At 40.9% G+C, this 24,979-nt stretch overlaps 2 protein-coding genes across 21 annotated transcripts in view; one reads left to right on the top strand and one right to left on the bottom strand.

Moving 5' to 3' along the window:
- Positions 1 to 24,443, top strand: part of TBCK (TBC1 domain containing kinase) — a 280,573-nt gene extending 256,130 nt beyond the window's left edge. For 15 of the 16 annotated variants that reach the window (XR_012158526.2, XR_012158524.2, XR_012158514.2 and 12 more), the window contains 2 exons: positions 13,609 to 13,775; positions 16,704 to 24,443. The gene's annotated coding sequence lies outside the window, so the exon portion shown is untranslated. The remainder of the gene's footprint in view (positions 1 to 13,608; positions 13,776 to 16,703) is intronic. The other variant, XR_012158508.2, reaches the window with a different exon arrangement.
- The window catches only part of NPNT (nephronectin), a 91,566-nt gene that overhangs the window by 20,620 nt on the left and 45,967 nt on the right, over positions 1 to 24,979 (bottom strand). For 3 of the 5 annotated variants that reach the window (XM_073340840.2, XM_073340841.2, XM_073340843.2), the window contains 6 exons: positions 18,652 to 18,744; positions 14,568 to 14,687; positions 13,601 to 13,720; positions 12,164 to 12,298; positions 11,084 to 11,206; positions 7,158 to 7,616 (listed from right to left, as the gene is read on the bottom strand). In XM_073340840.2, coding sequence (XP_073196941.1) covers positions 7,158 to 7,616; positions 11,084 to 11,206; positions 12,164 to 12,298; positions 13,601 to 13,720; positions 14,568 to 14,687; positions 18,652 to 18,744 — 1,050 coding nt within the window. The remainder of the gene's footprint in view (positions 1 to 7,157; positions 7,617 to 11,083; positions 11,207 to 12,163; positions 12,299 to 13,600; positions 13,721 to 14,567; positions 14,688 to 18,651; positions 18,745 to 24,979) is intronic. The other 2 variants (XM_073340842.2, XM_073340846.2) reach the window with 1 other exon arrangement.

The following is a 24,979-nucleotide window of genomic DNA, read 5'->3' as shown; positions in this document are numbered from 1 at the left end:
CAAAGCCAGCACAGTTCCTGGAAATAGTTTACTACACTCAGTTCAGTCCTGCATTACATTCAGTGGGGAGGCTGACCTTAGTAGCATCCACCAAATCATCCCCTTCCAGGTGTACAATGATGGTTCCAACATGTCTGCATTGCTGCTGTGGAGCCAATGAAGCGTGCAAGAGTTGATCTTTTTCATGCCCCCTCAGGTCCCACCTGGGGAGCGACAGGGACCTCAGTGCAATTCACACTTCCCTGGTGACATCTAGCAGCGAGCCAACTACAAAAGGAACAGCTTCTGTTGCCAGACATGGGTATCAATCATGGTCATCGGTAGGACTTAAGCATATGGATGCTAGCCAAGGTGAATCATGGGTGGCTTACCAGAAAATCTGCTGGAGTGTTAGAAACAGCTTTAGCAGGAAATTTTAAGATGTTTATAAGTTTTTAAAACTTCAATACCATATCAAATGGAATTAGCAATGAAGAGAAACTATAAAGAGCTTAGGTTTCAGAGTAGTAGCCATGTTAGTCTGTATTCGCAAAAATATTCACTTCTGAGCTGTAGCTCACGAAAGCTTATGCTCAAATAAATTTGTTAGTCTCTAAGGTACCACAAGTACTCCTTTTCTTTTTATAAAGAGTTTATTTGACCATAACTTTTTAGTTAACTTCTCAGCTGATGTTGTTAAGGTTTTGATTGACTGATTGGTTAATTTTTTAATCTAGAAATAGATTCAGATTTTGATCCACTTTTGGAATGTTGCTTCTCCTTTTGTACAAGAAGGAAATAAATGTCAATATCCTAAACATTACACAGCTGTCTCATGCACTATCTCAAAATTCTGGGCAGCTCTGAACCTCTATCTAATCTATGGCATTTCTAAAACACCTGTCATCATAATATCTAAGCTCCATGAAACAATTAAAAAATGCATACCCTAAAGGGAAGTATTTGCACAATCTCTTCCTTGCTCTCATTATGCTGTATAGATTTTTGTTTGACTGTTTCTACATCTTGTCTTACCTTATCTACTTTCCCACTCCCCCTCCCATTTGTCCAACTGTGAGTGAGTCTTGGAGAGATGTCACTTCCAGGGTGGGCCACTTATCCAAGAAGGAGATGTTGCATTTGGGTTTGAATATGGTCAGGCAGTGTCTGATCTGATCTGGTGACACAGAGGATTCCACATGGGGATGTAACCCACAGGCAGCTGCCTATTTGGGGAGCACACTGAGAATGTGTTTAACTAATTGTAACACTTTCTTTAGGTGACCTCTCTATACTGCTCAGTCTGCTATGTGCTCCACTTTTGGGTATGAGCCCACAACAAAAATCACAGAAAGGGAGAAGGAAGCAAGATACAGGGGATAAGGAGCAGACAGAGGTTCAGAAAAGGAGGGGGAGGAACAACTTGAGCTTGACTTTGAACTTGGCCTTTGCATTACAAAGGAAGGTGGGAACAAAGCTCTAAAGCTACCCAGTAATTTACAGCACCAGCCAGGGGTGGGAGCAGAGCTGGGTACAACTAGTTAAGTCAGCAAGGCTGGCAGCTCCTTTGTGCTATGTATAATGCTTCAGTGAAGCCCTTTCCTCTGGTAATCCCTCACCAAACAGCTACTCTTGCTGTTTCTCTGACATTCTAACAATACATACATACCAGTACTGTACACTTAGGAAAAATCCTAATGTCCAACATGGTACCTTACTGCTGTGGAAGGGAGCTCCAGTGCTGACCTGACTAATCCCAAGGATGATGAGGCTGGTGCAATGGGGTGATGTGATGCACTGAGGCCAAGAAAAGGGTGGAGAGCCTGTTCATACAAATAGAACATTGGAAGGGGATAGGAGGTGGCTGACACACATGGCAAAGAATGCGCAGCATCTGGGACTTCAACTTTAGGAGGGGAGCGGGGAGAGAATTCAGGGCTGACAGGGAGGATAGTTTTCACCAACTGTAATTTTTCACTAAATAGACAAAAAAAACATGTCTCTATGGTAGGAATCTAACGTCTATATATGAATGCAGCCCTTATGTACATTTTCAATCTGGAACAATATTGGGGAACATAAACAAAGCAAGCCAGTATCGTGAAAATACATGAGAATTGCCATCTTTTCTGAATGTGCTAAGTGAGGGAATATAACTGCTTCCTTCCTATATGCTACACGCTATCCCCTCCTTAAATACAAGGACATTGTTCCTTATCCATACCTGAAAGCTCTCTGTGGCAGTAGGGCATGAGAGGGCAACAGGCATGGCTTTCTGTATGCTACATAGTGCTAAGTACACAGACAGTGCTCACTGAATAACAAACAACAAAAACAGAGCTGTGTTGGAAACTGTTTTCCAACCGTGACTGCAGGTTTCACTTTCAGAGTGAACATTATAATATGCTCACTTAATAAGTGCCTGGGGATGGGGGCAGTGTCCACCATATTCTGGGTACTATCAAAATACAAATGTCATAAATATAAAGGGAAGGGTAAACAGCTTTAAAATCCCTCCTGGCCAGAAGAAAAACCCTTTCACCTGTAAAGGGTTAAGAAGCTAGGATAACCTCACTGGCACCTGACCAAAAAGACCAATGAGGAGACAAGATACTTTCAAAGCTGGACGGGGGGAGAAACAAAGGCTCTCTCCGTATGTGTGATGCTTTTGCTGGGAACAGAAAAGGAATGGAGTCTTAGAACTTAGTAAGTAATCTAGCTCGATATGCATTAGATTCTGTTTTGTTTAAATAGCTGATAAAATAAGCTGTGCTGAATGGAATGGATATTCCTGTTTTTGTGTCTTTTTTAACTTAAAAAAGTTTTTTAAGCTTTTAACTTAAAAAAGTTTTTTGCCTAGAGGGATTCTCTATATTTTGAATCTGATTACCCTGTAAGGTATTTACCATCCTGATTTTACAGAGGTGATTCTTTTACTTTTTTTTCTTCAATTAAAATTCTTCTTTTAAGAACCGGATTGCTTTTCTCATTGTTCTTAAGATTCAAGGGTTTGCGTCTGTGTTCACTTATGCAAATTGGTGAGTATTTTTATCAAGCCTTCCCCAGGAAAGGGGGTGTAGGGTTTGGGGAGGATTTTGGGGGGAAAGACGTTTCCGAGCTGGCTCTTTCCCTGTTATATATTTGTTAGACCCTTGGTGGTGGCAGCAATAAAGTCCAAGGGCAAAAGGTAAAATAGTTTGTACCTTGGGGAAGTTTTAACCTAAGCTGGTAAAAATAAGCTTAGGGGTTTTTCATGCAGGTCCTCACATCTGTACCCTAGAGTTCAGAGTGGGGAAGGAACCTTGAAAACAAATAATTTAAAAAATAAATGACAACAAAGCAGGCCTGCTGAGGGTTACACCAGGAGTGCCCTACAAATTGTCAACATCTAGGGCATAAATGGAATCTTGAATCTTGCTCACACCTTTTATTTTATGTATATCAAATAAATATTTAATATGGGATGAAGAGAAGGGATAACATGAGACTAAAAAGCACATATCTGTGGGCTTGATATGGAGGGCAACTGAGTACCAATATGGCCTATTGAAGTCAATGACAGTAACAGGTGCACAGCACCTCTCAGAATCAGGCTGTATTGTGTACTGAAGTGTATTGAAGGATAAACAACTGATCTCAGGCTGTGTATATATTTCAAAAACTACTAATGGCTACTCCTGAGCACTCATGAACAAAATATGATACACACCGCAGATAATCTCTTTTCCTTAGGTTCCTTGCAACTACAATAATTTAAGATCACATTCAAAAAGCAAACAAACTTAAAAACAGTTTGTACCTGCCAGAATTCAAATCTCTATATTTTGATCTCTACATAAATGAAAGCATACTTCTCAAAACAGAAAAATCCTACAGAATTAGTAGATAACGATATATTTTATAGGTTTTTTTTAAACTGACCTATACAATTTAGTAGAAAATTATCTTTCTGCTATAAAATTCTATAGGATGGTTCAAAAAACCCTGTAGACGGGAGATCACTGACTGCTGAATTCTATAGATTTTTAGAGTAATTTCTGTAGAACCCTATTCCATTTTTGTAGAAACCAAATTATTTCATCCCTATTAAATTCTATATGCCTTTTCAATAAGGTTGATAGAACTGCAATCTTGTAGGAGCTATAAGAGGAATTGTCATTTAGTTTCTCAAGGCTGCAAGCTACCTGAAGGAACATTTTACCCCCATTACAGAACACTCATTATCTGAACAAAACCCCAAACATGTCATGAACAAAGGACAGTATTACTACTCCAGGCACACAGAACACAGAGGAAATTAGGAGTGGCAGATACAGCTTTATATAACATTACTTTTAACATTTTAAAGATGTTTCCTCCTTGCTACCTGCAGCTTGTACCAGCCTAAATATGTGTCTGTTACTCATTACTAGGCTGAGAAATTACCTAACTATAGACTTTGCTCTTGTGGGCAATCAGAATCAGTCATCAGAAATACAAAGTATACTTTAGTAATGTAGGATCATAGCAATTAGAGATGGAAAGGACCTATAAGAACATTGACTTGCTGGGTCCATCACCTTACTGAATGTTAAATTGACACTATTTTTACAGAAAACATTTATATTTAAGATTCAGTTTCTTAGACTGAACAAGTTATAGTGATGGTTTTAAAATGACCCTTGAAAAACAGTTTTAAAGATCCTTTGAGTAGTTCAGAAACAACTTTTTATCTTCCTTAATTCTTTCTAGTTCATTTTTTTCTCCACCACAAAACAGTCAAACTGCCTGCAGCAGATAAAATATTACCAGAAAAACAAATCCTTTATTGAATGAAATATTTCACTGTGTAATCATAAAGAACACACCCCTAGAAGCTACTGTATAGAAATCAGAATCACAAACAAAACAAAACAAACCCCACAAGTGCTTGTCCCCTGCTCTGAAACAGTAAATGTTTCCTCCTATACTGCTTGAGCAGCTTTACTGGCTGAAGAAAAGGGCTGATCTAACACACACTCCCAATCTCTATAATTAACTGCAGCCACAATACTAAAGATGAAATAGGGTGTTGAGTATTTCTTGGCAGGCATGTTTAACTATACGCATCAGCTATGTCATTTGTGGTATGTAGTAAAGCTTGCACAAAAATACTGCAATATCTTTCAGGGAAGCTCTCAAAATGATGCTTCTACACACCGTGAGCATCTTCAGTATCATGAGCTGATTTTTGTAGGCACATTCTATAAAACAAGCCCCAGTATTATTTTTTGTGTGTTTTTGTTATGGGTTAGCAGTAAATATTAGAGAGACTACTACATGAATCCACACAACACACACAAAGCCTTACTGGGGTTCATACAGCAAGTGCTGTTTCTTTCAGATTCATGCAGTCACTCAACATCTCAACTTTTAAACCTATTGTCTAAAACAGGGGTCGGCAACCTTTCAGAAGTGGTGTGCCGAGTCTTCATTTATTCACTTTAATTTAAGGTTTCACTTGCCGGTAATACATTTTAATGTTTTTTAGAAGGTCTCTCTCTCTATAAGTCTATATATTATATAACTAAACTATTGTTGTATTGTAAAATAAACAAGGTTTTCAAAATGTTTAAGAAGCTTCATTTAAAATAAAATTAAAATGTTGATCTTATGCCGCCGGCCTGCTCAGCCCACTGCTGGTCTGGGGTTCCGTTCACCTAGGCCGGCAGTTGGCTGAGCGGGGCCTGCGGCCTGGACCCCAGCTGGCAAGGGGCCGGCAGCCAGAATCCCAGACCAGCAGTGGGCTGAGCGGATCAGCCCACTGCTGCTCAGGGGTTCCGTCTGCTGGCTCCTGCCAGCCGGCATCCCAGCTGCCGGACCCGCTCAGCCCACTGCCAGTCTGGGGTCCTGGCCCTGCCCACACACAGTGGGTACCTACCTTCTCCCTGGATCTGGCCATTCTCTTCCTCTCTCTTTGCACTGAGCTGAGGGTGGGAGTGCACTGAGCACAGGGCTGGGGGTGAAGGAGCAGGCTGGGGGTTGGGGTGTAGGGTCTGGCCAGGAGCTAGAATGAAGGAGGGGGCTCAGGGTTGGGGCAGGAGGTTTGGCTGTGGAGCGCTTACCTGTGCAGCTCCCATTTGGTGGGAGGGGTGCAGGTGGGAATGTGGGGGTGGGAGGAGGTGCAGGAGCTCCCATTTGGTGCTCAGGGTTGGGGGTGGGGATGTGGGGGGGTGCAAAAGTCAGGGCAGAGGCCTGGGAGCATGTGAGGGGGATGCAGGTGTCAGAGCATAGGGTGTGGGTGGCCTGGGTATGTGTGGGGGTGCCAGAGTCAGGGCTGGGGTTGTGGAGGGGGGTGAAGGAGTCAAGCAGAGGGCTGGATGTGTGTGAGGGGGGTACAGGGCTCAGGGCAGGGGCCTTGGGGGTGTGCGGGGCTGCAGGGCTCAGGGCAGAGGGCTGGGTGTGTGGGGTGCTCACGGCAGGGGGCTGGAGGGGATATGCCCCGCTTCCCCAAGCCTTGCCCCCGCTTCTTCTCTGCCTCCGCCGGGAGCAGCGAGCACTCTGACTCTGCTCCTCCCCAACTCCCTCCCTCGCAAGGGCCGGCAGGGAGGGAGGGACGAAGAGGAGAAGGAGGAGCAGGAACCCAACACACTGTGGGAAGAGGCAGGGGAGCCGGCAGCTTCTGCCCCCTGCCCCCATGGGAGGGGGCAGGGTGCAGAGAAGAGCAGGCTGGGCCGGATTTTTAACGGCATGCTGCTGCCTGCCGGAACTCCGGCAGGCAGCAGCGTGCCATTAAAAATGGGCTCACGTGCGGTCTTTGGCACATGTGCCATAGGTTACCAACCCCTGGTCTAAAATATTCAGAAGGAGAACAATGGACCTCAACAATGCTAGGCCAGGGGACTGAACTGAAAGCCTGTTAACCCTTGAATGCTAAAGTGAGTGGTGATCTGTATGGCCGTGTAGGTTTAATATGGCACATATTTCAATAGGATAATAAGCGGTACAACATACTTCATATTCACAGAGGCATGCAACGTCCAATGGCAAAAGTCCATACGGCACTGCAGTGGTAAAGGTTATCACAATGTCACCATTTGCAATTTCATATCCTACATACCATCTATGAAAATAATTCTCTGAAGACAATAGAATGCAACATTTCCTTTCACCTGCAATTTACACATCCTATTAATGAAATAGCATATAGGTGTACTTACTAAACACGTCCCCTCGTGGTTTCTGAGGTTCTATTTGTATTCTGTTGTCAACTGTAATTCCTTGGGGAGAGGTAGTTTCAGTGGGAACAAAAGAAGAGTCTTCAGTTGTTAAATGTGGGGTTCTTGCTGTGGGTGCAGGTTTTGATGTTGTAGATGGTGGAGGTGTTGGAGGCCTTGTTGCTGGCTTCAGTGGTGGTCTTGTTGTCATCGGTTTTGGTACAAACCTAGTAGTTGGCTTGGGTGTAGGCCATATTGTTGGTTTTGGTGTAGGTCGTACTGTTGGCTTGGGTGCAGGCCTTGCTGTAATAATAGCTGGTATATGTGGTGGTCTCAGGGGCTGTCTTGTACCTCTGATGTCAGGAATCCTATTGGTCATACCGCTGCTGCCCTTCGGAAGTGTAGTATTGCCCTTGAATATATTATATGGACGAGATGGTTCAATCATAACTTTAGGAATAGCTGAAAAGAGAGTGAAAATAGGAGAACAATTGGTATTTAACTATCTCTCTGCACAAACTAAAATGTTACAATATCACATGAATATATGTAGAGTATTTGTTGAAATTAGTTCCTTTTGTTTGGTTTTCCACTCATAAAAATCCCCCCAGATTTTAGTATTAATACCCCTGTATTATCACATGCATTTATAAAGTGCCTCTCATCATGGTATCTTGAGAACAAGTTATGTGGTTAAAATGATTAAGGACAACCCATTACCAAAATAGGGAGCCTATACTCAATCCCCTGCAGCCCCAAAATGGATAACTTTAAGGGACAGAAGTGGCAAAACCTAGCCAGGAGGGACAGGTAGCAAAGAGCTGGTCAGACAGGTACATCTGACGTTGAGCTCTAAAAGTGACCAAACTTGCACGCTCTCATAAGCAATCTGTCCAGTCACACAGGAGTGAATTCCAGAGGCTAGTTATGGCAACTGAGTGCTCTGCCTCTGTAAACACCTCCCTTAGGATGATAGCTGAAGTCTTCTACCTTTGAATGTAGGGGATTATGACTGACAGAGAGAGTCTTCAAGATAATTGGGACTCTAAAAAGTACTCACATCATTCTGCCCCACTCAAAAGATGGGGCAAACACATTCTGCACTACATTCCAAGAAGCTTTCAAAGTTGATTTGAGGTGCCTCATGTTGTAGTAGTCTAGGACCCAGTTTACACAGAAAGTTGCATTAGGTGTAACTGAACTACTTTTAATTGATATAATAAAACTGGTGTAAAAATCCTAGGTAGACACACCGAACTGATTTACATCCAGGTAATATTGGTGTAATTCGCATTAGTCAATTCAGAAGTGCAAGCTAAACCAATGTAAGAGTGTCTAAACTCAGGAGTTTGCTCTGAACTAACTAAAATTGTTGGGGGCTTTTTAAATGATTTTTGTTAAACTGGTGCAGCTATTGTGTATAGAAGAGGTCTAGATTTGAGTTAACAAAAGAGAAAGGTCCACATCTAAGAAGAAAGAGTTCAATCTCTTGTCCAGTCCAAAAAAAGTGTTTCTGGTCAATTTTGCTACCTTGGAGACTTGGAGTAGAGATGAGTCTAGTAAGACCTCAAGATTTGACCATGGGCGGACAGAGATTGGAGGAATAGTTACAGGCTTCACCAGTTCTTCAAAACGCTTCTTCCTGCCAATAAGCATCAACTCTGTTTTATACAGCTTGAACCTAAGCCACTTTCATCCAGATCCCCTGTCTGCCAAAAGCTGGAAGGAGCAAGAAGATGGTGTCATCTTGGCTATGGTGACCAGATGTCCCATTTTTAAAGACACAGTCCCGTATTTAAGCCCTCCTACAAGTGTCCTGATTTTTTCTTAAAAATGGGCAAATTGTCCTGTATTTTCTGTCTCCCCACCAATCAGTACTGGAGGGTCCTACTGCTGGCCAGATCCCTATTCACCAGCCGCCCTCCCACCAGCGGGGAATAGGGGGGTCCAGTGGCAAATGATGGAAGCGGGGGCTCAAAGCTGGTGGTGGGGTGAAGATGTAGCGCACGGGGCCAGCCGCCCCCACCCTGCCAGGTCATCAGCACAGCCCCTGCTACATGCCAGCTCTCAGCCAGTAGGACCCTACCCCCCTGTCCCATTTCTGGCCAGCACTGGCTGTGCGCTGTGGTGGCTGATGAGTGCGGGCAGGCCTCAAGCAGCTGCCAGTTACATGTTGCCTGCGCTGCCCACCCATCAGCCCTTTACATGCTCCCCCTCTCACTGTCCTCTCCCTGCTTTGCCCCTTCGTCCCTCCCCCAGACCTGCTTCTCCTCCATATCCCCATCGGCAGGGCGCATCCGGCTTCCAAGGCTGTGCGGACAACAAGCCCCTGGTCGGAGTACTCAGATCACCAACAGTCTGGCCTGCAGACTCCTTCCAGGCTGGCCAGGAGGAGCCAAGCCCTGCTTGTACCAAAGTCCTGCACAGCACTGGCACAGGGAAGCCTCTACGCCCCTCAGCTAAGCTCTGGAGTGGCAGGGAAAGGGAGTGGAAACGATTTCTAGCCTGTTCACATCCCGAACTTGCAGGCTCCACAGCAGCCCCTGGGGCAGAGGCTTAGCACCCTCTTCACTCCCTACCCCTCCGCCCTGGGTCCTGCCCCCAGGGAACGTGGGGCTGCTACATCCCCTAGGCACCATCCCCTGCTAAGCCACCTCTCTGGAGGGTTTGCTGAAGCCCCTGCAGTCAGGTTCCCTGGGCCCTGGTGCACAATGCATCCTTAGGGCTTAACCCCTTCCTGCCCATGCTGTAGATAGGGGACGGGTTATGTCAGTGGCCAGCAGCAGCCTGGAGCTCTGCCTTTCGACACTGTGCAGGCAGAAAGGGACAAGCTGCTTCCAGTCACACGTGGCGGGGGAGGGGGCTGGGAAGAGAAGAGAGGAGATCTGCAAAGACATGGGCCACGTCATCCCTTCCCCACTCATCCTCCCCTGCGGCTGGAAGCAGCTCCTGTCCCTTCCCTCCCACACAGTGATGAAAGGCTTCTGCTGGCCACATTCTGGTGTGAAGCCTGGCTGAAATCTGGGGAGGGGAGGGCATGTAACCCTGCATGCCCCCCACCCCCCAACATGTTGCCTCGGAAGACAGGGTGCCACGTACCAGGAGAGGCGGGTCTGTCCTGGAATCCAGCCAGGCATGGAGGGCAGGGTCGGTCAGTCACCCCCCTCACCCCATGTGTGAGAGAGGTATCACCTCTCCCCGTGTGGGTAGGGTGGGGGGGGTAGGGGTGTGTGTGTGTGTGTGTGTCACCCCTCCCTGTGTGAACCCTACAGCCTTAAAGATAAGAAGGTAAATAAAAAGAATCCAACTATGCAGTATTTCTTTTTAACAGGGGCTCTGTCAGCTTGATATTAATTTGAACGTTTGTACTGCATAGTTCTGATCGATTGCCATTGAACTCACTTGAATATGAGTAATTTTACCAGGTGTCCCATATTCAGCATAGGGAAATATGGTCACCCTAATCTTGGTCACTTCAGCATTGGGGTCTGGCTGAGCTACGAGACTGGCACGGAACTCACAGAGTGCATACAACGGACGGAGAAAGAGTAAGAGGTAGTATATGATCAGGCCTTACCCCAGTTATTACACTCTAGCACTCGCTCAGAACAAGAACAATTACAGTCATTTATAGAATGTGGCTGTGAATAGGATTCACTGGATTTCTTTCTAATAACGAAAAGATCTCAAGGAAAGATATTTTTATCCAGGCATGTTAAGACTCCTAAAACTTTGAATACAATATCTGATCCTTTATTATCTTTCAAAAACAGCTGAGAGAAATTGAGAAAACTGATACTACTGCATCTCAAAATTTACCATGTTTCTCAGCTTTCCTAATAAATGGCCTTGGTGTTTGACATTTGGCTTTGAGGTTCATGACACCCCTCCAGCCCCAAAAGAAAAAAAAAAAAGAGCACATTACATACGTAGGCAGTTTATTCCATCGCCTCTGTATCCTTCTTTACATTTACACTTGTAGGTTCCCTGTGTATTGTAACATCGTGAAAAGCTGCCACACTGATACTGGCCAATTGAGCATTCATCTACATCTATAACAGAAAATCATATAAAAGTCATTCACATGAGAGAAGGAACATGCTTCCCCCCTCCAAAAAAACCCTACAATAAGCAGATGTCATCATTTAAAAATATTCTTAATTTTTAAAATTCAACAACATTGTATCACCAGTGAAACCAGGAGAATTTTATCCTAAATTAATCTTTTTCATAGATTTTAAAAGGCGAGAAGAGATTATTATGGTCATCTAATAATCTCCTATATAAGGCATATAACTTGGCATCACCATGTTTAATATTTTGCTGTGGCAACAGATAGTTTCTACAAGTAAATTTTATAATTTCTGTAACCACTTTTTAAAGGTGACCTGTAAGGGTGGGAAATAATTGAGCTCGTGATTTATAAGGCCCTGATCCAACAAAGCACTTAAGCCTGCTCTATATCTGTGTTTTAACCACTATTATACCAGGGTGGAAACTGTTTACAATATCTTATATTATTTCACTATACTAGTGCCACAAACAAGGTCCCTATACCTGCAGGTGCTCTGTGCAGGGCCTTCACATTGAAGTAACTGGAAGCATGGTCACATGTGAAGCAATACAACTTAATCTCCAACATCACTTTTCTTTAATATGATCATCAGCTGAAGCACTGAGAAAAATTAGTGACGTTCACTAAGGCCCCAGATCAGCAACTGCTTGCAAGAAGCCCCAGTGAAATCTACAGAAATCATACCACGCTGAGCCACTTCCAGGATCAGGGCTTAAATGTATATTTTTTCATTTTCATATTCAATGTAATTCTATTTCATAAAATTAATATAGGATAAACTAAAGCAATCTGTTTTCAGCCCATAATAAAGTGATTAATACAGTCTCTATAAGCCAGCTAATATAGTAATATAATAAACCTTGGATTAGTATTACAGGAAACATATGTGTGCTCTATGCATGCAAGACTCACTGAAATAAATGGATTTTATTACCGTGGCATTGATATTTGCCTCCAATGTACATCAGATCGAAGCCTTTATGACACTTGCAGATGTAGCTTCCAAAAGTATTAACACATTTCCTAAACCTGGGACAGACAACTCTCCCAGTAGCACATTCATCAACGTCTGTAAACACAAATTAATTGTATTCTTAATAATATAGCTAAGATATGATCTGCCTCAAATTGATTTCAACTCTCAAAAATTGAATTTGCAATCTGAACTGTCAAAAATCTTTTAAAAATTTCCTCTTTGCCCCATTCTGGTATCCTTATACCAATGCTTGGGCGCTACCATATGGAAGACCTTAATTCAGTTTTTGATTGTGCTCCCTCTATATCCCACATCTCCTGTGCCAACACAGAAAGCACAGCAAGAAAGAGATAGACATTATGCTCAGATTGGTGGGAGTTAAGTTTAGAAATTACCAAGAGTAGCCTTACTTTACATTGACTGTTCTGATTGATTTATATTAGCTGGTTCAAGGTTGTAGAGAGAATCCCAGAAATACGGACAGATTTTGAAGGGTGTAGTGGGCGGTTTTCCTTGGACAGAAAATGGTTACTTACACACTCTGCATCAAGGATGATGGTGTAAAGCAGAAACAAACTGGGGACATGCCCCAAACACATATCTCAAACATCCAGAGTAGTACTTAATTTCTCAAGCACTGGGAGCCTTTAATTAATGGGCTGTAAACTATAAATAATACATTGAATTGCAGGTAAGTAGAATAAATAATAAACATATCCGAAATATCATTCAGACACAAAATGTTTTGAAACTTAGTCCTCCTTGAACAGGTGTGTATATATTTTGTTCTATACTATACAAGTACAGTAAATTTCAAGAGATACATGGCTATCATCATATCTACACCACCGCATATGTGGAGAAGCTGTCCTTCCTTGATGTCTTGATATCCTGCTGGCTACAAATGGGAGCTTTACACTACTGAAGAGGGAAGATTCCCAGATTCCCTGTGGAATGCACAGCACTTGCTTCTATCTTTGGAAGGGCTCAAAATATTGGTCCTTAAAACCATGACTTTTTATGTCTAGAAAAGCTGCTTCAAGTCATTTATAGAGGTTTTATTGCTCCCTCTGAGTCCTGCACAGTTTAGCTATGGCACCTGATTTTACAGGCAAAGGGATATGAAAATATAGTCCCAATAATTTTTTTAACTCTCTAAAGTTCTCTGAAAATATTATTTCTGTAACACGACATACACAGAATACATGACTGGTACTGGTTTGAGAAAATCTGAGTAACATGGCTATCCAAACTCATGCCAATAAATCTTTACACCACACCTTACTATGATGTATTCCCTATATATGTGATAAATTCATTGAAACTGTGTTTTGGTTCAAGAAGAAAACATCCTGAGGAAAACAGTGAAATCAGTAACCGTGACTAATAACTTACCTATGCAGGTTCTACTGTCAGGCCCTAGCTGCAAGCCTGGAGAAGGACAGTGGCAGCGTACCTCTCCTTTCACGACATCACAGCCATACTGACAGTTTGCCATTGAACAAGAGAGAGCATCTAGGGAGAAACAGTTACACATTTAGACCAAATATAAGGACTCAGCATCATACAGGTAAGTCGTTGAAATCTTTGGAGCATTAAGGTCCAGTCCAGCTACCATGAAAGTCAGTGGAAAGACTCCTGCGGACTGTAACAGGAGTTGGGTTAGGCCCTTCAAAAGCAAATATATATGCTGTAAATTTGTGCTCCTCATTTCACAAATTGTATTTATAAGAGACATTAAGTCATAGAGTACAGATTTTAGCTAGCCGTGTTGTGGCACACAATTCCCATGCTGAAAATAAACCCCAATATGCACTAAAAATCCTTCATGGATGGACTCGTTTAAAAATGCCAACTCCTGACTGCAGTGAAGCCTGTTTAATATCTTTAATTAAAGGTTATTGTCTTTCGCTCCTTCTCTGTTCATATACTCAAAATATCTACTTTTATGGGAGAGAGGAGGAACTGGATTTCTAGTAAGATCACAGGACAGTGGTACACTGTGGAGCCAGCAGGCATCTGTTGCTTTAACAATTTTACATGTATGTGGCCATAATATAGCAGCATTGCACATGTCTTGCTGCTGAGAGCACAGCAAGTGCCTATCCCCAGAGGCAGAATAACAGCGATTTACACAGCTGAAGAACAGATTGGGAAAATGGGTAATATAACTAATAAAAATCAAATTATTTATTATTGTTTGTCTGAGTCTAATTTTACCAGATGGATGCACAATTTTCAGAACGAGGAGGCTTTTGTCTTGGGACTGATCCTTGTCCAGTAGATATTTACTGAGCACCTCAAGGGATTAAAAAATATTAACTGGAGTTTGAAAAAAGAAAGCTAAGGAGTCTTGACATACTGGAACATGATCCATCTGGCATAAGCATGTATCCATTCAGACAATAGCATTTGTAGCTACCATAGGTATTCATGCATCGATGTTTGCATGGCCGAGGCTTTAATCCACACTCGTTTAGATCTGAAATTAACAAGGAGAGGAGAGAACAAGCAAACAAACAAATTACGCACAAAAAAGGAGCATTTAAAGTTGTTCTAGTACTTTAAAAGTTGAGAAAAGATGGGGGAAGGGATGAGTCTTTCATATCCAGCTCATCTCAACTATGATCAGATTTGGCTACGTGAGCACTGTTCGGTACCCCACGTGAAGTAAATAATGTTGTTCGGTTCATTTACCAGTTAATCCACTCCCCTTTTTGTCCACATTACAAATTCCACTCTCAGAAATGGCACTAACTGGCACTATTAGCATTAACTGGCAGTAACAGGAATTTCAGCAGAGACGACATTGACTGAATGTGTATGGAGGCTGAATTACCATCTCCTTTCTAGAGGTATTCCCTTTAGATTGCTTGAGGAAATTAGTGGGACAGCATGGGAAAGCTGACATTGCCACTGTTGTACCAATCTGGGGGAGAAATTTGGCACTTCATTATCTAGACCTGTCAGTCCAATACGTTGTCTGAGTACTGTAAATGTAAAATGTAAAAGGCTGCGTGGGGAGAGGGGAGGAAGAAGCTAGGTATATTTTTACCTATCTATTGAAGAAGGTATTTGGCATTGCTAATGTATGTGTTAAAGATTACCTGTGATTTTGGATTTCAGGTTTAAACTGGACTACACAAGGAACTAATGAATTACACATTATGAAAATGTTCAACCCACAATTGTAGCTCTAGCTAACAAAAAAATTGTAACGGAAAATAAAGACTGAACTATGAATGCCCACAAAATTCAAATGAGAGTGAGAAAGCACAGATCTGCTGGTGGTATGAGAGGGAGTACTGACTTAGTACAGAACTAATAATGCATGGCCCACAATTTACATCTTAAAAGGGTAAAAATAAAAACAAACCCTGTTATTCATAAACCTACTTACAAATCTAATTGGTAAATTATTATGTAATTACAGGTTGAAATTGTGGCTTGTTACTGACCTGTAAATCTCTCTGATTTAAAGTACTGTACATTATGGGCCAGATCTTCAGTTGATGTGAAACGATATAGTTCTGTTGAAGTCTATGTAGCTATGCTGCTCTATACCGGCTAAGCACCTGGTTACTCAAAATGGTCAGGTTGTTCATTTGTGAATCACACAATTTCACTTAAAACTTGTTAATTTATCAGAAGCAAAGTCCTATGCTGATGGTAGGACTTCTCCTGTTGGCATAGGTACTCCCCTCCACATGAGGCAGTAGCTATGGCAACCGGAGAAGCCATCCCATTGACATAGCTCTGTCTACATCGGGAGTTAAACTGGTATAACCGTGTCACTCTGCGGTGTGGATTTTCTATATCCCTGAGCAACGCAGTTATACCAACATAAGTTGCTAGTGTAGACCAAGCCTTAATTCCACTTCTGCATGTGAAAGCAGTCCCAGTATTGGTTTTGAATGCTTTCGATTCAGATCTTGATAAGCATGCTGTAAATACTTGGAAGATGCCTGGTCTTTAAACAAAGATGCAGATTTGTTTCAGTGGTAGCATGGCTGTCATGCTAATGGTTCAACATCAAAGGAGAGCCAAAGACAGACCCTTTGTACAGCTCCATTAGATTTAAAAATGTTTTTCCCCTCTGCCTTTGCGCTTTGCTATTGAGAGATAGTTTGTTGTTAATCCTTTAATCTGAACTCATGCTACAAAATCTCCCAGTATTAGTGGGAAGGAAAGTGTTTGTCATCACCTTGATTACCTAACTGCAAGCCAGTGCTTTCAAAATAGGCTAAAATGTTACAGTGTGCTGCTCCATGGGCTTACTAACAGATCTACTGTCCAATTGTATTTTCCCAGGTGTAGCATTTTCAACCCCTCTTTGCCAACACTACTGTAGCTTCTTTCCCAATTTCAGTGTAGATAGGCATATACTCTGTACACCACAGCATGTAATATTCAATTTCCTAGGTGAACGGTCACTGGGAGGTTCATTTGGTTCTTCATAAAATCTTTTATTAACACAATGATGGTTCTCTTTATATAGCTCCACACTCAGACTACGTGCAACAGCATGCCCTTCTCCAGAAGTTTATGGATATTCTGCATATGGGCAAGAGGAAAAATGAATCAGCCAGTGTGCATACATATTGCATCCCTGTTCTCTGGCACCTGTTTACAGCTCAGAAACATTCCTGCTATTAGCATTCTCCATCATCTTCAGATGCTTTATATTTTTGTTGTTTATGTAAGGTCATGTTATTCTTAAACAGGTTCAGGCTAATGTTAGCAGTTAAAGGGTCATCTATAGCAACACACTGAATATACTGCAAACATCTGGGGGTTTTAAGAAAAGGTCAGGTTACTTATCTAGAGATATCAATTTGGCATTTCAAACAGTGTCTATAATGATAGCTCACTTAGAATAAATACTCCTCCATCAAAAGGGAAAAAGAAAACAGCAGAATTTTCCTCTAAAAGATTGAAAGGTAAAAGGTTTTAAAATCAGAACGTTCCATAAATAAAACTTGGACGTTATTTTTATTTTAATATAACGTCACTCCTTTTGTTCCTTAAGAAAGTTATAATGGAATTAAAAATACAAGGTGCATCAACATCAAATGAGGCGTTTAACAAGTCCCATTATACTGCTGACAGAGATCTTCATTCATTATTCCAAACTAGACAATTTTACCATTAAACCACTTAAACTTAAGTGCTGTAATTATACAGTCAATACAAAAATAGCATTCTTAGCTGCAAGTAACATATTAAAAAGTGCTAAATGTAAAAGCAGGTTGGGTATTGGAGGAGCTTGTGAAAGCAGGTCCAGAACATAAGTGCAGGCTGCTGAGCATACATATTACATTTCAAAAGGAGAGAGATGTAAAATGTAAAAACAGTGGAAGGACAAATGGTGGTGTACGGTACATCTGGGTGTGACTTGTTTAACTAGTGTAGGGGCATTGCTCTGAGGCATCACCTTGGATAAAGATTGATTTTCTGTATGCAGGCATGTTTCTTTCCTCAAGATTATGCTGAATACTGTACTTAGTTTTCTTTAATTAGCCCCTTCACAGAATCCCAACAAAGGCCTAGCATTCTTTTGTATAACATTCAAACTTTTGTTTCTATGTTTTGAATATGTTTTTATGTTTTGAACAGAGGTCAAATATTCACTATTGAATTTACTGAGATTAAGCTAGAACAGGAAGCCATTGATAAAATACTCAAGCCTTCATCACCTATACATAAAAAAGATCAGTTTTTATTTTCAGTATGTCATCAGTTTCACTTAAAAGAGAGAGAGTGTGCACAGATTTGCACACCCTCAGACTTGTCTATTCAAATCACACCATTTGTCTAATAGACAATACAATAATAGCCGAACTCTGAAGTTAACAATGGCCTTTCTCTGAAACAAAGCTGGAAAATAAATCACACTGTTATCTTCACCTGAACCTGATAAACAATTTCCATTGCTCTTGGTTTATGTCTGATCTACACTTAAAAGTTTTCACTCCAAGCACCGTAGCTGCGCCAGTCTAACCCCAGCACATGGACCTATGTTGACGAAAGAATACTTATGTTTGGGGACGTGGGGTTCCTTTGATTGGTAGGAAAACTCTAGGTTGTGTCTACACTAAGGAGTTATAGCAGCATAGCTACAGTGACCTAGCTATGCTGGTATAGAAAGGAATTTAGAAAAAGCAAATCAGCAAATCCTGAAAGAACAAAGCAGAAAAGAAACAACAATAGGAAGTTAAAAAGATTATCAAGAGTCAAGTCTTTTCAGAATACAGGCATACAGCAATAACAGCATCAAGGAAGTGTAACTGCATATTTGCTTTGCATGCCAATGATACTGCAAGCCTGGCTTTCACATGGCAGCCATTAATTCATCGTACTTCAGTACATTTGCAAGAACTTCTTATTATCGTATAAAGCCATGCAGGTGGAAGGAGCACACCACCTGAAATAAAGGACTTTCTCACCCCTTGAAGGCACATTTGTTGCATGATGATCCAGGGAGCGAAACAGAGGTGGTTCACTGTGCCGAACAGTTGGGCTTGTATACAGATGCTCAGCTTCACGAAGGGGGAAAAGGCATAATAATAGTCAAAAGGCCAAATCCCTCTAATGATGTATTACTTTATTATGTCAAAAACCATCAATGCAGACTATCAGCTGCATTTAAAAAAAAGAAAAAAGAGATGTACATTATGTTTGTAAGCTGGTCCGGGAACAATAGCATTCAGAAAATCAGTTGTAGAACACATGCTACTGTATTTCTTTAATTTTATATAGAAAACCGTCCTTTGTCTACTGTAATACATCACCTTTCACAGAAAACACTGCAAACATTTTATATTGATAACACAAATTTGAGAGTCTTTAATAACTTGTACTACATATCAATTCACTAAGTAGCAAACACAACACGTATTAGGCCAGGAAAACAGCTACCATTATAGAGCTAGTTGCAAATTTTTGAAGAATATGTTTTGCAAAATATGCTGGTTGTTTCACATCTAGCTTACAAAGCTGGTAAACTTTTTTAAAATTTTCAGCATTCCTTTTTTAACTATCTCCAGCTACCATCTATCTCAAACGCTGACCCAAACTGCAAAATGAGGTTGAAAAAACAAAACTGAAGTGCGAAGGTCACAAAATAAACAATGGGGAGCACTCTGTTACCGCTAGTAGAAGGGTATTGCAATTTAGCTACCAACTCAATTTAACCTCCTAACAACACACTCATACAAAGGTGCCAGGCAACTGTAATTTAGTGTTGATGAACTAAAGCAGAAGTTAAAGGTTATGCTCCAATGCCCCTGGGAAGGGTGACTTTCAGATGTAACCAGTCAGTTAAGTTCAGCATCTCATTATGAGATTTCAGGTGATCCTTTACTTGGTTCACAAGAGGTAAGAGGGTACTGAATAGATTAAATATAACATCTAATAACAGCAGTAACACCTTGTATTCATATAGTGACTTTCATCTAGACAAAACCAAAAGTGGTTTATACCCTGGAGATACATATATTTTCCCTGGAGATGAGTGCATCAGACCGTCTATGCCAGCAACAATGCACAATAATGCTTTTATTGTAGGATGGGAATTGAAATATCTTCAATGGAAACATAAGGGGAATTGTTTTATTCAGGCAGAATGCTGTAATTCAAATTGCAATCTGATTAGGACACTGTGTTAATGATCCTAATCTTGTGATTTGAAAAATGCTATGAACAGGGCTTCAGTTTACAATTCAACAAAAAGACAGAGTAGGATTTTCTTAAGTGCCTAAGTGACTCAGGAGGACAATGGGACTTGTGCTTGTAAGTTAGTTAGGCAATTTTGAAAACCTTACGTATCACTTCCAGTAACAGAGTGTCACTGGTACCATGCTGGAACACTGGCTCAATACTAAGAGACAAGAGGGCCGCCCACCAAACCATCTGCCATACTTCATCTAGCATCCTGGGTTTCTGGGCGGTTTCTCAGGTCCAACACTGTTTTAGCTCAGGACACCAAAGCCGGAGGTGGTCTGTGTACCATACATACGATACTATAAAGCTAATATATGTTACTGTGCATCTAAAACTGTACTGAACACTCTCTAGGTAACGCTCTAAAGTGATCAACACAGCGTACTCAAAATAGTAAAATCACAGCATGCCATCCTTATGAGTGTTGGACTGGAGTGGAAAGAAAAGAGGGGAAATAAGAGCAGAAATAAGGAGCGGGAAAGGAAAGGGGGGAACCATTTATTTCCAAAGAAGTCTGTCAGGAAAGAATTAGCAAATCTGAAAAGAATATATTTTAAAAGAAAAATATATTTAGAAATCAGTGTGCCATAGAAGGATTAGTAAACATCAGAGGATACAATTCTGAATAACAGCCTGGCTGTTTCCTACAACATCCCCATCTGCTTTTTCAGAAAAAAAGGCTATAAAGATTTTTCTATCATTTTAGACAACTGGAGAGGATGACTGTGACTGTCTATGACATATTACTGCATACATACATGCCTTAGTCTTCACAACTTAATAAAAGTCCTGTATTATAATTGTGTGTAATGTTCTGTGCTATATAAATCTCTCTGCGTTTTTGGAGGTCAGTTACATGAATGGAAGACTCTTAAAACTGCGGCTATAGTAATTTAGCAAGAAGGAAAAAACATGGTTTTCAGCTTTTAATTATGAATTGTGTGGGGTGTTCTAGGTAGTTTTGGGTTAACAACACTGCAGGAGAGAATATTTCAATTAAAAACATGTGCATTAAAAATTGTCAGTAAAATAAAAACTATTTCACTATCATAACTTAAGCTTGGTGCCGAAATTACCTCACTACCTCTGTAAAGGGCCAGGAGCTACATCTTTTGGACCTGATTCAGTAAAGCACATATGTATATGCTTAACTTTAAGGAGTTTGTGACAGAAAACACTCCTGTATTCACATCCTGTACACTCTTCTAATGATCTTCATACAAAGTATGCCTTGTAAGTGTCATTTGAAAACTCATAATTTGCTGGTCAGTATTGTCCAGGTAAAATATATGTGGCAACATTGTATGTGAAGTTATAAGGTTTCCCTGGATGGTGTTATTGACACATGTTCCAAACCCCACAGGTCTGTCCTGAACAACGGAATGTGTGCTCTGCTTATTTTGCATTTAAGCAGTAAACAGAGTCAACAAGCATGAAGGGAAGACAAAGGAAGTTCAAACAGGTGCAAAAACCAGACGGGACTATCCTTCCACATAGATTCTTTGGCTCCTGTTCTCAACTAGAAATGTTTTTCCAAGCAGGGGACTGAAACTATAAAAAGGAGGGTCAAACAACCCATGCGCCCCCCTCTCTCTCATTCCATCACATTCACTGCACCTGAAGAGACAAAGCAATGGTTGGACTCTGGGTAAAAGGTCTTGATCTGAGAGTTTGGTCAGTAATCTGCTATGGTGACACACTTTGCTTGAATCTAATACAGTTCATTACATTAGGCACCAGTAAGCACATTATCTTTATTTTTCTTGTAACCACTTCTGACTTTAATGTCTTATTACTTGTACTCACTTAAAATATCTCTTTGTAGTTAATAAACCTATGTTATTGTTTTATCTAATTAACTATGTTCAAGATGAAGTGTCTGAGTAACTCCATTTGGGGCAACAAGTTGTGTGTATATTATTCCCTTAAAGGAATAATGGACTCAGTATATTTGCACTTTCCAGGAGAGCGCTGTGCAGTACAGGACATACATTTCGGGGGGGGGGGGAAATCTGAGATCGGGAGTATTTGGGGTAACCCTGTGGTAGTTTTTAAGGCTGGTGAGAGCCAAGGTGTGGCTGGCTGGCTGCAGCAGACACAGACATAGCTGGGAGTGTGTTCATGCTGGAGACTGTTTGTGAGCAGCAAGGCATTTTAAAGGATACCCCTGGTTACAGAGCAGTTACTAATCAGTCTGGATTGTATGTCACAGAGGTGCTAAATTCCATTGACTTCAATTCAATTTACCCACATATTTAAATGCTTTCCTGAACTGAGGCCTTTACCTGTGAAAAACGTCAACTGAAATCACACAATGACTGCAGGACTTTAGAGATATGGCCTCAAAATTTGGAAATTATAAAATGTAAAACATCTTAAAAATAGGGCAAGTTAGATTGGAGAGAGTTCTAGTCTACTTTTAATAGGTGTTGTCTAAATTGCTTCTCCTGCTTGAAAACACTAATGATGCCAGTGACGCTGCATATTCAGATCACAGCATCAGAGTAGTGTGGACATACAATCTTGTAGAAATCAAGGAAATACTTTAATTGATTATATATTTAATAAGTTTATGTTAATGGATTTAATAAGTAGCTTTGAAGCAGCTTGACTCTCAGCCTTCATAGAATGAAATAACCTTTAATCCAGTATCCCTGAGGTGGCAACAGTTCAGTAAATGTTTATTTTGTGTATGAGGCCTTGCCCATTTTGAGGAAGCATAAGCTGGGATGTGTGGATGGGTAAGGAACTATTTTTGTACTTTTGTAAGTCAAAGGACAATGTTATGACCAGGAAGACAACAGTCAAGAGGCCACTGAAGAGTCTCAGCTGTTCACCTAAATACAAGGGGGTGAAATCATCTTGATAAGAGTTTTCACCACCTCTTATTCCCTCAGTGTTTCTTATTGTGGAAAAGCACAGTCTTGTGGATGTAACTAAGAAACAGTACCCTAAAAGGAGAAACCCCAAAGTGGACTAAGATTCATACTGACATCACCTAATCAGAATCAGACAATGCAGATCCCCTGATTCAGTCAGAAGGTCACAACAGGAAGTCCAGTGGGACAATACTAGTCTGAGTTTCACCCACAATGGACCAGGCAAACAAGGAAAAAGTGTGCTATTCTTGAGATCACCACAACACCGCTACTATGTCTGATATTCATACTTAACCTTTCGAGGAAAGCAGAGACAAAGACATTGCAGACCAGCCAACTAACCCAAGAATGATGTACCTGAGCTAGAAGTCATTGCCTGGCTCCTCAACCTGTAGTTTTTAACTGACTCTGAAGCTTCAAAGACATATAAGCTAAAGAGCACACACTTATTTTTATAAGTAACCTTATACTTTCTGTCTCCTTAGCAGGACATTTGAACATCTATGCAAGGATGCCTGCCAGAAAAAAAATACTTTCTTAGCCTTTTTAGGTAGAGGTGTGTGTGTGTGAAGCAAAGACATTTTTGTGCCTCGGGGGAGCACTCTGCAACCCCCGTATTCCTCATTTATATATGATTGTGATCTTGCATATAAAGCAGGCCATGTGAGGTATCAGGGGAAAGGTTATGATCTCCGGAAAGTCATTTTTCTATCCATATATGTATATCATTAATGAATATGAAGTTATGAGAATTGTGTTGTAAGCTTGTCACTAAAACATGCTGTCAGTTGGGGAATCAGCCAGATATTAGACCCCTAGAGACAACAGCAAGGAAAGTAACCAACGTCCAGGCAGGGTGTCAAACAACCCATCTACAGCCATCGTCCAGCAAGGGAGCTACAATTCAATGACTCACCTGCATGAGCCCACACCAGGGGAATTGTTCAACCTTGCCTGGGGACTCAGCGATGCCCATGAGACATGCCTGGACTTGTGTTCTACAAGCACATGGGACAGAGGGTATAAAACAGAACACAGGGGCCCCATGCTTGGCCTTTCTCCTGCCCCCACCTATGCTGCAAGCAACAAAGACACTGAGAAGAAGACTGAAGACTCCAACAGAGGAGACTGGCCCAGATTTAAGGGACAAATCTGCATATTAAGGACTGCAATATCCATTGGCATGAGAAAAATTGCTTAGTATAGTTGTTGCCCAGTCAAATAGGGTTGAGAGTTTAGACTGCGTGCTTATATTTTATTTCTTTTGGTAACTAACTCTGACTTTTTGCCTAATACTTACAGTCATTTAAAATCTATCTTTTGTAGCCAATAAATGTAACTGTTTATCTTTACCAGTGAGCTTCCCTGAAGTGTGTGGTAAATCTGCTCAGGTTTTGCAAAGGCTAGTGTATATCCACTTTCCATCGATGAAGTGGTGAACCAATTAATAAATTTGCACTGCTCATCTTGAGTTATTTGGGATCCATAAAGATTTAACCTTTAACCTAGTCTTTCCACAAGGGAAAGTATAAACTGCTCAGTAAATGCATAGGGGTAGAAAGATTAAATAAATCATTTAATCATTTGTATTGTGTCAGTTTTATGATTTGATTGCTGGTTGTGCCAATGCAATAACTTGACTAGTTCTTCTTCTTAAATTGTTCTCTTAGTAGTTAATCAATTTAATGTTGTATTATTGTTAACTCTTTGATTTGACTGACTCAATGTATATTATAATATCAATATTAATCATCATATTGTTTACTACTTTAGAGAATTATAAGCAATTATCTAACTTTGCAACTAACACACCAAACTGGTTTTCTCTGATCAACTTGTGATGAGGTGAAAAGCAGCCTAAATTAAAGGGACTTTAAATACCCATAGACCATTGGACTCAAGGGCTAAGAAAACCCTTATTATCATTACACGTTACATCTGTAAAAGACCTAGTACATGAAGTCCATTATGCTGCAAGTGCAGAATACACAGTACATTCCCTTTATGAATTTAATACAGGTATACTCAATTATTTATGAATAAGCAGAAAATTGAAGCTGCTATGCATATATTTAATTTTTTTAATATTATGTAATTTTTTAAGATAAAAATTCTTCTGTAGTCTCATATGCAGGGTTTGTTTGTTTTTTTAATTAAAAGATTTGCTTTCTTA

Source organism: Lepidochelys kempii, chromosome 4 (genome assembly GCF_965140285.1).
Source record: "Lepidochelys kempii isolate rLepKem1 chromosome 4, rLepKem1.hap1, whole genome shotgun sequence".
In the NCBI taxonomy this organism is placed as follows: domain Eukaryota; kingdom Metazoa; phylum Chordata; order Testudines; family Cheloniidae; genus Lepidochelys; species Lepidochelys kempii.
This window is presented reverse-complemented; position numbering and strand designations above follow the sequence as displayed.